The following is a 13,887-nucleotide window of genomic DNA, read 5'->3' on the forward strand; positions in this document are numbered from 1 at the left end:
CCTCTAAACTGAGAATTTTACTGAAACACGAATTTGCAGAGTATTACAAACAAGAAAAAGTAATCGCTTGCCAAGATGTGATGCACTGTCATGTAAATTATTATATTTTAATAACATGCTTACCAGCAAACATTTACGATGCCTGCGGTTGGTATGCAATGTAGATCTGAAGTCATCCAGTCATTAAGGATACGATTCTGATATACAGTAGTTCCGTCACGATTTCATTCGAATAAGTGGGACTTGTACGTGTTGCTATCTCAGATTAGGTTTACAACATTTGGTTTTAGACTTGAGCAAATTTATGTGTGATATACCAAAAGAAATACTCACTAGTTAGACCACCTTTGGTTAATACCGTATCCCACGCCAAGTCCTGAAATAAGAATGATGTAGGTCGCTAACCACTTATTGTTCTTGTATAATCTAGTTAAGTACTGGATGATGATTTTTATGTAGCAAATGTGTGAGGAAATGCATTAATCTTCGCCAAAAAATCATGATGTGAACTTTTGACTAGATAAATGGCTAGCTATAAGTCTTTTAAAGTGAAGGGACTAGTAAATTGCCCAAAATTGATAGTATAGTCGGACAAAGTACTCAAACAACATTTGCAAAAGTACCGTAATTCTGAATACTTACAGTGAATTAACGTTTTCTCCATGACAACTACATCAATCTATTCATTAACGTTTGGCATTATCTGCAGTCAGTATGCTGCTCGTGAACTATTAATATGAGCTTTGATAAACAAGCATAAGAACCTCAAAATTGGATACGAGAGCCAAGGCAACATTTCTGTAGCTCGATTCTCAACCCTTTCCTGGAAAAAGAAGAAGAGAATATGTGTCAGTTCGTAATGGCGACGTAAACATGTACCAGGGAGGCAGAGGATACCGTATTAGATCTATGAGAAGTAAGTCATCTCGTATTTAATTTGCCAGGTGAATGGCGCAAAATAATGATTATTTCTCACCGAAAATCATGAATAAATCATAACCTGTGCCGTCAAAGGCGTAGTTGATTATCCAAAGTTGAGAGGAAGCACAGATTGCGTTACGGTAGGGTAGGCAAGGCTCTCATCATCCATTTGCACGCCCAGCATTCCGTTTGTAGTTTTGTTTCTGCCTTTTGTTTATGTTTAGTTGCGTATTTGATCACTAAAGACAAAGTTAAATTTACGACAAGTCTCAAATCATAACCGAACACTGTAAGCAACCGTACCCTGTAGGCTCGCGTATGTCCTGCCTGTGCCAGGTAGTAAAGGTTAATTTTAAACTTACAGTCGAGTACGAATGTTAAATATAACTTTTTTGAGAGAAATTGGTCAAGTTTTTTATGTAAATTTGATGAATTACAGATTGATTCTAGTCGGAAATGTGGTATTCTCCTAGCTTAGCATACGAAGAACTGATTTCGTAAGATACTTGTACGTAGTTGGTAGCCTGGTATGTAGAACAACAGCCAGTGGGTATATCTGATGATGCAGCCCTTCATTCGACAAATGTTACTGAAAATGGGGTAAATGTAAAGGAGATGGCTGCAAGCAGATATTTATTACTATAATTTTTGGGCTAAACAGTATAGAAATTAGTGGAGCGTAGGCTAAATACAGTACAGGTGAGATAAGCAGAGAAATTCACCATCTTTTGTGTGTACTTCTACATTTATCCAGGAGGGGCTGGTACTAAACATGGCAGAAGCTCCCTGGGATTCCGTGTTTAGTATCAGCTCCTCAGGGAGGAACGTTAAATTATAGTCAAAAGATGGCGAATTTCTCCTGATTTCAGTGAATTTCTCAGATTTTTCCACCTGTGCTGCATTATCGGTCCTGGTCGTTTCAGCCGTAAGTCATTTAAGCCGTAACATCCAAACTGGCAAACGGCCAAAATGGGTGTATATAATTCTTCAATCCCCGAGGGGTGAGTACTAAACATGCTGTTCCAAGGAACTTAAACCCGTGTCTTATGGCCTAAACTTCATATGGCCTAAAGTTTTGGCAGCCTAACAGGTTCACGGTTGAAAGTAATACAGCCTAATTGTCCCGAACTCTGCATTATATACACCTTTTTCTATGCTGTTTAGCCAAAAAATTATGTTAATAAACAACATCTCCTTTACATTTGCTTGGTAAACTTCTACTTTTAACCATTATCACATTTGAAGGTGAAATTATGACTTTCGTAAGTTTTAACCAGTATATATACAACCTCTTGGCCTGCAGTGGTCAGCTTGACTTGCACTAGGTAATTATTTATAATAAAGTGTCAGTAAAAAAGTCTACAGTCAAAAGCAAACAATGAATTATTGCCAAAAACATATAATATGTATTTCTGAAGAAGTATTTAATGTATATATACTTTTATACACATAGAAAGTTATTACATATTTTCAGTCCAGGACTTCCTGAACATGCATTCTGATATTTGAAAATTTTTCTAATGCTCTCACATTCTCCAAATAAAATCTGTTCATTTATATTCATCCCATTAGTTGTTTTATGTATATATAGTATTTATACAAATTTTTTTCTATTTAATATTCACCTTTCTTATTTTTATAGGCTGTGCTCTCTCTCTCTCTCTCTCTCTCTCTCTCTCTCTCTCTCTCTCTCTCTCTCTCTCTCTCTCTCTCTCTCTCTCTCTCTCTCTCTCTCTCTCTCATTAATGCATTGGAAAAGGACATTAAGGAAAATTGGGTGAAGGGAGGAGGAGGGGAGTCTTTGTTATTGTTTGGGTATGATTCATAAGACCATTATAGGCCCAGGCATAGAGATGTGGTCAAGTGGGGTGACTTTGGAAAGAATGTACGTATTACACAGTTAAAGAGTTAATGTCTGCTGTGAATGTTTCTGATGTTCATTTTGGAAACAAATTTAAGCCCCTTATATATATCCTAAAAATTATGGAAAATGCAAAACAGCCTAATCACACACAACCTAATCTAGGGCAATGTATATAATGATTTATAGAGTTGCAACCTAACCCAGCATCACCTGACCTAACCTAGGATGCCTGGTCCTTACCTGGCTGAGGAGGGGCATTATTCTCCCCAGTGGACCCACCCCACTACTAACATAACATAGTTTAGCTCATCATGTCCTTTCTTACACAGTGTTACTAAGAATTTTAAATCTTACCTTACCTTAATTATAATTAGAATTTACAGAAGCATCATGGGGTTGTTAGAATACATCCTTGTATTTCATTCTTTTGTATTTTCCTGTTGCCAAAAACCCCAGCCTCTCACTGTGGGGTCCCAAAATTGTAGGATACAGTAGCTAGCCTTAAGTTAATGGACCTCAACTTTAGGGGTTTTGTTGCTTAAAGGCCTCATCTGAGCTGGATAAAAGTATTAAAAATATTTTGACTTCCTGGAGAAGTTTGGTAAGCATGATAGTTTTATTGGATAGAGAACTGAGCACACCAAGTCAACAACCTCTTGCCTTTAGTGGATAACCGAAGTATGAGACTAAATGAACAAATGCATGTAACCAAGTTTTTCCTGTTTGTGCCTGTGGACAGTGAATGAACACACTAGTTGACTGATGCTTTCCTGGCTGTGCCTGAGATGATGGACAGTGAACAAACCATGCATATAAGTGGCCAATCCTTTCCTCACTGTGTATCACATGGGAAAATAACAGCCACCCCTTCTCTCTGTCTCTTTCTTTCTTACATTATTTTTATTGATGTTGTCTTGATGCAGTCCAGTAACATAATGTTACACATTTTTCAGTTTGTATGCATGTGTACAGTGTATATGTGCATGTATACATCATGTTAGGATTAACTTACAGTATGTTTGATTGCCTTTTGTATGCTCTCTCTCTCTCTCTCTCTCTCTCTCTCTCTCTCTCTCTCTCTCTCTCTCTCTCTCTCTCTCTCTCTCTCTCTCTCTCTCTCTCTCTCATATAAAGAATTTAGGATTACTTGGGATTAAAAAAAATGGTTTTTATATATTATTTTTTTATTTTATTAGGTTTTGTGTACAGTATTTTACATATCTTGTAAGCAAAAATAGGTACAGTTAATTTGGAGACATATCAGTGAATTTGAATTACAGTATAAATAAATCAGTAAATTTCAAACTGAATGTTATCCACAAAATGCTGATTAGGATAGGATATTAAGTACCTTTTAGGAAATTGCTATACGAGTTGGTCATAGGGTACCCCATCATGTATGTTTTGAGCCAGTTTTCATTACTTAATGGATTTCATAACAAGTGTTACATTTCTGCACCAGAGAAAACTAGACATATGACTAGGAACTGAAGCTTGGTTTTTCAAACAACTCCACAGTTCCAGAATCCCACTTAATTGGTGAAACTTAAAACAAAAGAACAAATCAGGTTTCAGCATTGTCCATGTACTAGCCTCATTTCCAGATGAAAATAACAAAAGACTTCCCAAATATGTTAGTCATTCACCCACAGTGCACTGAGGTAATAAAAATTCAATAGGAAGCCCCACTTGCATGAGTACCACAACAAAAACAAGGAACTTAGAAAATGTTGTAATAGGAACAACATTTGTCAGTAAAAGTCTTTGGAAAGTAGAAAAATTCTTAGTGGGTAACAGCACTCATCAGTAGATATGTTGGTAACAGTAAATTTAATGTAGATTTTAGTATTTTCACCTTAAGTGTACTAAAGACACATATTAAAAAAAAGTATTAAGGTAAAATTATTTAAAAATGGATATAACAGGTAACTTTATCATTAATATAAGCCTGTCTACTGTATTTTGTAATCATAAGACTTTGAATATGGTGATTGAATAAAGTAAAAGAATAATACTGTGTGATTATTCTCATGTTAGTAGGTAATGTTAGGGCAGGAATGCGTAGTTAAAATAGTTTTCATGTGGTAATAGTCCAAAATAGTTGTACACACATCATTGTGCTAAGCACACTATTATATTTGGGGGGTCCAGGGGGTCAAAACCTCCCAGCCCAAGTTGTGGGACAGCACCCTAGGTTAAGGGAAGGTCAAGTTAGAATGTAGGCTACCTCATTTTAAATGTATCTCTGATGATGATTATGAGTTGTTTTATTCTAGTACTATTTGTCGCTAAGTATGATACCACATACAAACAGATTGTAATTTGTGCATCGTTGGCTAATATTTAAAGAAACTATGAATTTGTGAATGAGTTGTAACTGATCAAATACAGAAATAACACAAGGACTGTGATAAGGCCTATGGGCTTTCTTAAAATTTACCTGAAAGGTTTGGTTAACATATTACATACCCTCTATGTTTGACAATAATGGGGACCACACTGGGAAATGGGTTGGGTGAAATGAAACAGAGTGAAATTTGGGGATGCATCCTGACCTAGTTTTGCTGCTACATCCTGCCCAACCTAGAATTGCACAAATTATAGTGAAATACAGGGATGCATCCTAATCTAACCTAAAGCACCACCTCATACCAGACCCCAGTGAAGTTCTTGAACCCCTCCCATCCAAAACCTGACCAAGGACACTGCAAGTTATAAGAGGTGAAACACAGGGTTTTATCCTAATTTAGTCTTCCCTAATCTCACCTAACCCAGGATGCATCCTGCATGGTCCACTGTGGCTTGGGGCTTTGATTGGACACCTTGCTTGTTTGCCATCCTTTTCATGAGTGTCCCTAAAGGGAATGGGCCTCCCCCACTTTCCCAGCACCCCCACCTACTGGCCCTGGTGTTCACCTGTTATTGCTAAACATAAGGGGTTGCACTATACCATATTTATGTAAAACTACTGTACACATTTTTCTAATAAGTGTAGTTTTTAAAAATGATTAGAAGGCTAACCACTATTTTAAAAACTACAGGTCTAAATACAATATTCTTACCTGAGACTGGCACGTTACTGAGACCACAGATAGCAGGATTTTGTGAGCACACAGAAAATTTGCATGTTTTATTTGGTAATACAGTTTGGTCTTTCACTCATATAGTAATCCACCCTTCCTTGTAGATTGATCTTTGTTCCATACAGAATTAATTACGTACCTTTCACTTTGGAATGTTGTCTGGTTTGAGATGATGTGTTTTAAATATATGTTCATGATGGTCAGTAGAATTGTTCAGAATTATGCAGAAAACAAACTTCAAAGTATTTTGATTTAACTGTTCTGTATATGATTAATTCAATAAAATAAATTCCAAATCTAGGTACTCACTCAGAAAAATTTGATTGACCCTTATGAATGTGTAAATTCAAGACAGGTCTTTTCAAACGAAAAACTTCCCCAGTTGAATGGTAATTAGTAGTGTAGGGAACAAAGATTATTCATTTTAATCACAAAGAAATGAGGTTTAGCAAGTAAACCAAACTGATGAAAGTTGTGTTTGAAGAATAATCTACTGAAAATGCTTTTGAATGACTCTTAGTATCTTAAAATTGATTTCCCCTTTGCAGGGCGCCATGAAAGCGAAGAAGAGAGTATCATTTTAGACTCTGAGCAGGGAGTCTCAGGGATTTTAAGAGAAGTTCTTCCTGTTTTATGCCGCCAAGATGGTGTCCCCAAGAGCCGTCGTCTTGGATACCTCAATGCCGCTGTTAAAGCTATAGGGAAGATCAATGCAAAGAATAATGCAAAAACCTCACCAGAACAAGATGAGCTTAACAAAGTTTTTGAAGATGCTTTGCCATCGAAAGCAAATGGTGCATCGCCACCGCCGCAGCTTGATTTTGGTGAAGAAAAAATGAGCAGGGAGCAGTACTTCTGTTTGTAAGTAACAGTTTTATTGTAAATGCAGTGTGCCCAATGCAGTATTTTAGTATTGTTCTGTAACTAATTATATGGTTACAAGTTTTTTTATGTAACTGTGTGGTATTTGTTTTAAGACTGCAGTATATGTAATACAATATATGTAATACATGATGTAAAAGCTTTTAGTAAATTGATAGAAATATGTTCTTAACATTGTCTCAGAAGTTTAAAATATGGCATTATAAGTAAGGAGCAGGGTGCACAGGAATCTTTGGAGAGAGAGCATAAATTGTATATGTGTTACTGGACAGACAGACTTTAAGCTTTAAATTACTGGTCCAGTTGCATTGAGAACTTCAGAAATATGTGCAGCTTCCAGATTTATACTACTAAGTGTTAACAGGTAATCTTGGTGAAGTTCCTTGTGACAGCTATTCTTGAAATTTTTCATTGTATTTTTTGTTTTGTACTATTTTGTTTGTATCTGGGTGAAACAGAGCTACAAAGCATTACCTTGTTTCAGTTTTTAATTCTGGGGAAAAAAATTTTTTTTCTGTAAAGAGCTTGCGTAAGACCTTTCATGGATTATAGTGATTTGTGTCTGCCTTGTGCTGGCTGGGAAGGAAAATATTTTTATGTCAAAAAATGAAATGACATCTTTTGGGTTTTGATTCAGAAAGTTCAGCTGTACATTTTCCACTTCAGTCTACGCAGGCAAAGTGGCTTCCTATTTCTGAAAAATGACCGACTTCATTGTTGGGTCAGTTACACCACCTCTACACTTTCAAGAAAGATATTGTGAAGGAAATGTAGATTAATATCACAATTAATATCAGAGTTTGTCAACAGCAATATTTTCCATCCAATTGAGATAATTAACAACTGAATAGTATCATGAAGTCAGACTGCTGTGACTAATACAGTATGAGGTACTGGAGCAACTAGCAGGCATGAAGATGGCAAAGTACAGTAAACCCCCCTATTCGCATTCTCATGATTCGCGGACTCACGCATTCACGGGTTTCTCTGTGGAATATATCCAGCCATTATTCACGGAAAAATTTGCCCATTTGCAGTATTTTTCACTGAGAAATATTCACTAATTACTGTATTTTCATATAATTTTCATGAATAAATGCACTTTTTGTGATAAAGCTATTAAAATACTCAGGTATAAGCATTTTTAGAGGGTTTTTCTTGTGTTTAAACTATCAAAATGGGCAGTTCTAAGTGTTTTTAGAGGGGTTTTAAGTATTCGCGGATTTTAGCTATTCGGGGGGGGCGTGTGGTACACATCCCCCACGAATACAGGGGGTTCACTGTAGAGGGATTGGTTAAAGACCATCTCTTTGCAGACAAGAAGTGAGGAACACCAGGCAAGACCAAAGCTATTAATTGCATCCAGTGAACAGTTACAGAGAAAAATCATCTTCCCTCACTCCCCCCCCCCCAAAATGAACATGTTATCAAATGGTTTTGGGTGTGGCTGAGATTTGTCAAAAGTTAGTCATAACTCTTGAGAGCCAGTTAGTATATAAGGCTGTCATATACTAGAAGTATCCACAGCAGAGGGAGGTCTCAGCTCATGGTTACTTCCCATTCAAATAGTTTATTTATTTGCCTTTAGCAAAAGTAAAAGGTTTATTAATGAATGAAGATAACTCTTATACTTTACTGTAATTTGATTTACAGTACTGTGATGAAGTATATTTCCTAGGTACCAGTCTCTTAAATTAATGGGAAATACCTTACCGCACCCTCTGTATGAAGTAAATCTTGTCTACATGTTATTGGGAAACCAGGGCTCTGGGCAGATGAGATGGGGAACTGCCTTAGGGTGGTCGAGTTCATCAATCTGACAGTTACTGCTGTGCTCATTTTAACCTGTGCAGAATATTGTCTACATGTTATTGGGAAACTAGGGCTCTGGGCAGATGAGATGGGGAACTGCCTTAGGGTGGTTGAGTTCATCAATCTGACAGTTACTGCTGTGCTCATTTTAACCTGTGCAGAATATAAAAGTTTTAGTTTTTTTTTTTATTACACTTTTTATTTTGAGTGCTGTGCAAGAGTGCCAAATTCATAACAATTTCTCTACCTCCCTTAAGATTACGTTGCTGTCTAGTCCATGAAGCCAAGGAGGTACGGGCAGGAGGCCTCCGACTTATACGATATCTCGTCCAAATGCCTGAAGATGTACAAGCTCTCAAAACAGTTAATGCTGTGCCTCTTATTATCAGGTTAGCATAACAAATGACAAATACATTTCATATTCTTGGAATAAATTTTTTTTTAACTGAGGTGATTTTTCTTCATCTCCATTAAAAAACCTAGAAGATATGGCCCTGTGTCCCTTTGAGAGTGGTTTTACTATTTTCGTTTTTCCTTAAAATGGTTTAAAGGGGTTTTTTAAGTAATGTTTAGCAGTTATTGGCTTAAAGGGCACATAGTGTTTTTCTTTTTTCTTCTCAGTTAAAGAATCCTTGCAGTTACAGGTTTTGTAAATTTTAACTCAAAGAAACATTTTTAAAGCTATCCTACATTTTAATTCTAAGTAATGTCTTTGAAGTTTTAAGTAATCATATTTTTAATTTTCTTCATAATTATCATAATATAAAATTCCATGTTGAACATTTTAAGGATTATTTTCATATGATTTATATTTCTCCAGCATGAATCTGTAAAAACTCTAATCATATGTGCATAATGTTCGTTATGCTTACTTTTTATGCTTTAATTTTAAACAAAACAAAATATACTGTACTGGTAGTTAACAATATTGCTGTGAAAATTGTACTTCAAAATGAGTCTACACCTTCTGTTGATCATGCATGCCAAATGTGTGAGTCTTAAAACCATTCGGTGCTGTATTTTAAAGAAGATGACATTCTTTTATTCAAAACCATACCTCCAATAGATTTAAGGAATTTTTCCTTAATGCTGTTATCTTGTTGCTGTATAACCTAATCTCTTTTTTCTCCTCCCAGAAGTATGGATATAATGGTAGATAATCAAATAGAGCGAGTCCAGAGTCTGAGATTAGCTCGTCGTATGCTCATGGTGGCTCCAGATTTCTTCCCTTTGGCTCTTGCACGTTGCCTGGCTGCAATTGCTAGAGATGGAGCCAAAGAGCGAGATAGGTTGCTGCGATCAGCTCTTGCTACGCTTAATGAAATGGGTAGGATTTTACTTCTACTTATCCTTCTGGGTGGTTATGCATTTTGTCGAAAATACTTCAGCACGCTAAGGAGTTTAAGGGAGCTATCTGTTGAGATGTATTTGTGAAAGGATGGAGATGCTTGACTTGTGAGCTTTGAAGTGCTTGCATCATCATTAGTATTGTTATTATTATTATTATTATTATTATTATTATTATTATTATTATTATTATTATTATTATTTGATATTATTTATTATTAGTATTATTATTATTATTATTATTATTATTATTATTATTATTATTATTATTATTATTATTATTATTATAAGCCAAGCTGCAATGGTAATTATAAAAGCAGACGGATACAAGCCTAAGGGCCCAAATAGGGAAAGCAGCCAAGAATGGAAGATAAAATTGAGAAGTGGGGGATAAGTATAAAAATGAAAAAACAGAACAAATTTTATGATTAGCAAAGTAAAGTACAGTACATGGGACAAACAAATAACTATGAAGTGTAATTCATGATGCCTGCGCAACACATAAGCATTTGCACTAAATTTCAACTGAGAAGATTCCAATTCATTTGCAGGATTAGGGAGATCACGCCTCAGTTTGGTCATGATTGAAATAAAGTTTCCAGGAAACCGTAATGTTGAACCTCCCATAATAACAGGCGAGACTTGTAGATTTGACTGCATATCTAATACTATGTGGTGAATGGTGTAACCTGGTAAGGTATGAATACAGAAGATGGTCAGAATTATCCAGCATGTAAAGTGAGCTCCTTGAAATTAATACAAGTCAGTGACGCTCTGTACCTGTTTTGTGCAAGTTATATACAGGCAGTCCCAGGTTTACGACGGTGGCTCCGTTCCTACACCGCGTCTAAAGCCAAAAATTGTTGTAAGCCGAGACATCATCGAAAATAGTAAGAACACCCGAGAAAACCTTTGGGTGTCTTGAAAATGATGTATCCTGAATTTTTATTGAGTTTTTCATAAAAAAAAACTCCAAATTTTGATTATTCTGCCGTTTTGGAGCCATATTTCTTCCGTCGGACCAGCATTATAAGAGTCGTAACCCGGAACATGCATCGTAAACTGGGAAATAATTTCTGATGAATATATTTGAAAAGCGTCATAAGCCAAACCCGTCATAACCTAGGGACTGCCTGTATGCTGCAGATCTAATGGCAATTTACATATTTTGTGAAGGAGAAGTATGTAGAGCTTTTAAATTTTTTTTTTTATACAAACCCATGTTCTTTTTCATTTTCTTTTACTCTACCACGGGCCTATTAGGTGCATATAAAGTGTAAACAGGTGCATTACGCTTTCATGCTGATTATTTAGATTGCTGTTTGTTGAACTGTTTATATAGTGCTATAAAAATTATTGGTGAAATCTGATGCCAGCTTGCCATAAGTTAAGCCTGAAAACTTGCTCTGATTGTGTACATTTTTTGTTCACAGATACTGTTAAATTCCCAAAAATTTGTTACAGAATGACTTTAATAAGTTTTTGGTTGATCGGTGGTTGAGTTATCCAAATTAATTCTCAAGTGGTTACTGTTGCTGTAATTGATACATATGACCTACCTATATGTAGAAGTAGAACAATGACAGTTTTTCAAGTGTTGTAGAATGTTTCAAAATGTCAGTGATAAGCCTTAAGGTTAATGGTTGCCTTTGGGAATGTAAAGGTAAATGTTTACTCTTAAGAACTATTTCTGATAGAAGCTTATACAGTACTGAATTAATCACTGTGATGAGTTACGGATTGCCTTACCTTTTTTAAGTTTTTATTGACAATGTTCATTTATGCAAGTGTTATAATAGATAACTTACAACTAGAGAGGTACAGTGGTACTGGTTAATTATGTACAATTTTATCTTGTAAGTGGTTGTACATTGCTTGTTCTAACTTACCTAAATGGTTCTTTTCAGCAATACTTAACACTGCTGTATTCGTTGAGTGTGGTGGAATCAGTGTGCTGTTACATAATGTTTTGGACTGCGCAATGCCCCGAATCAATGAGGCCCTTTTAGGGGCAATCCTGTTCCTACTCAACACTCCTGAGTGGCGACCACACTGCACTCAGCTACACCAGATCTTAGCTCCGTTTTCTGATTTCCATTATAAGCATACAAGCTATGACTTGGATTATTACAGCAAGAGGTAATTATGAAACATTTGTAAACTGGAAACTTGAAGATTAAATGCTGAAAGTATAGATTAGTGAAATGTGGTTGTAACCCTAGCAAATCTTTTTGTTGCAGCTGTGGATTATGATGCCTATTTTACTTGTAATATTTCATAGAGTTATTCTTTTGGTTACTGTAGTGAGGAGCGGGAGCTGCGTACGCAAGCCGGGAGACTAGCAGTATTGGTAGCCTTAAGGTCATGGCCTGGTCTTGTGTCCCTCTGTCAGCCCGATACATCAGCACTGAAGTCATTAATAGCATTACTTTACCTCAACCATGAAGATACTAGGGTAATTATGTTGGATTTTTTTTTATTAAAGAAAGAACTCGTATTGAATAGTACCTGATATCAAGCATCATATTGAATAGAGCTTGCTATTGAGAACTGTTACTCTTAATCTTGAGACCATGCATTCTGGAGCATTTATAGCCACCAGTTATTTTGACCACCAGTACTCTTACTCTTGCCTTCTTGAAGGTCCTAAACATCCACTCTCTCCTTTTTTAAGCTCGTTTCTTAATTTTTTCACATAAATGTTTTTCCATTTTGAACTTTCTGTCCTGTTTTCTTCATCTTTTTAATTAGTTACCCTCTTGTATCAATCTAATTGTTGTTTTTTGTTTAAAGCAACAACATAGTTTGCATTACTCTCTCCTGTCGTCTGCTTCCTACCTCTTTTTATGCCTTATAATTGATTAGTCCACTTTTACTTTTCTAATTACAAATTCCTGTGCTCTTAGTCTCTCAAGTTATCTTATTTTCAGTGTGTTTGGTATATATATGGTAATCCAGTAGCGTAACACTCCTAGGTATTCTTTTAATAATTCTTTGTTTTTGTAAATCCCTTCCTTAACTCTTGATAGTTAAGAATTCTCTCATATTGAAAGCTACCTTTGTTATTGTTGTTATTTGTTTTTGTTTCCCATTTAAAGTCATCTATACAGTACATGTAATTATAGTTCACTGATGATGTATTTGAGTCTCAGTGAATAAATTGGTAACTTTGAGCCATCATATGAAATTTTGTCAGTTATTGAACGATGCCACGCTCCCCAGTTTTCCCCTTCTTGGTTTTTCTTATATGTCTTGCTCACATGGCTTTTGATCCTTGTAAGTCATTAATATAAGTTTAGAAGCAAAACTTGGCCAAAACCTGAAACCATCATTTTACTTTTACTCTTTGCAGATCTTTGAAAAGGTATTATGAACTTTCTTATTTGCATCCATTTTCAAGGCATTTTAGTTGTGATTATTGTACTGCGGTCTTTGCTCTATATCATTCAGATTGGAATAAAGATACAGTATGTTAAGGTGTCATCAATTTCATTTGCATTTTCTCCATTACAGAGAGCAATTATTGAATTGCTGTATGAGTTGTTTCGTGTCCCTTTAGGAGAATGGACAGCAAGCTATGAGGATATCCTTTCTAGTCACATGTGCATACCAACATGTGACACAGACCTATGGCGGCTACATGAAGGCTTTGTGGCTGCTGAGGCACGGATTCTCCTACCTCACATTGCCAAATGCAGGTGAGAGTCCTAGGCTTGAATAGATTTTTGTTGCCTTAATTATTCTCTCCTTTGAACTAGGTGTTTCCTAACTTGAAGAGTTGTTTAGCTTAGTACACAGGCCCTAAAGTGGTCAGTGTTGACACCAACCTTGGGGGTCAATGGAACAATCCACAGAGTCAGAAAATGTCATGGTGCCAACAGGCTATTTTTCAAGTTAATGGGATCAAAAACTGATTTTCTTATAAGAAACAAAAATACATATAAAATTCTGTGAAGTGCAACTGATAATCATTCTGAA

The 13,887-nt window shown here is 35.9% G+C and overlaps 1 protein-coding gene across 1 annotated transcript in view; it reads left to right on the forward strand.

Moving 5' to 3' along the window:
* Positions 1–762: 762 nt before the first annotated feature.
* Positions 763–13,887, forward strand: part of rictor (rapamycin-insensitive companion of Tor) — a 51,466-nt gene continuing 38,341 nt past the window's right edge. Inside the window, exons 1-7 of the mRNA XM_067123562.1 lie at positions 763–916; positions 6,417–6,729; positions 8,820–8,951; positions 9,699–9,889; positions 11,817–12,048; positions 12,214–12,364; positions 13,423–13,607. Of these exons, the coding sequence (XP_066979663.1) occupies positions 874–916; positions 6,417–6,729; positions 8,820–8,951; positions 9,699–9,889; positions 11,817–12,048; positions 12,214–12,364; positions 13,423–13,607 (1,247 nt within the window). The 5' untranslated portion in view covers positions 763–873. The remainder of the gene's footprint in view (positions 917–6,416; positions 6,730–8,819; positions 8,952–9,698; positions 9,890–11,816; positions 12,049–12,213; positions 12,365–13,422; positions 13,608–13,887) is intronic.

The sequence above is a fragment of the Macrobrachium rosenbergii genome, chromosome 21 (assembly GCF_040412425.1).
Source record: "Macrobrachium rosenbergii isolate ZJJX-2024 chromosome 21, ASM4041242v1, whole genome shotgun sequence".
Classification (NCBI taxonomy): Eukaryota; Metazoa; Arthropoda; class Malacostraca; order Decapoda; family Palaemonidae; genus Macrobrachium; species Macrobrachium rosenbergii.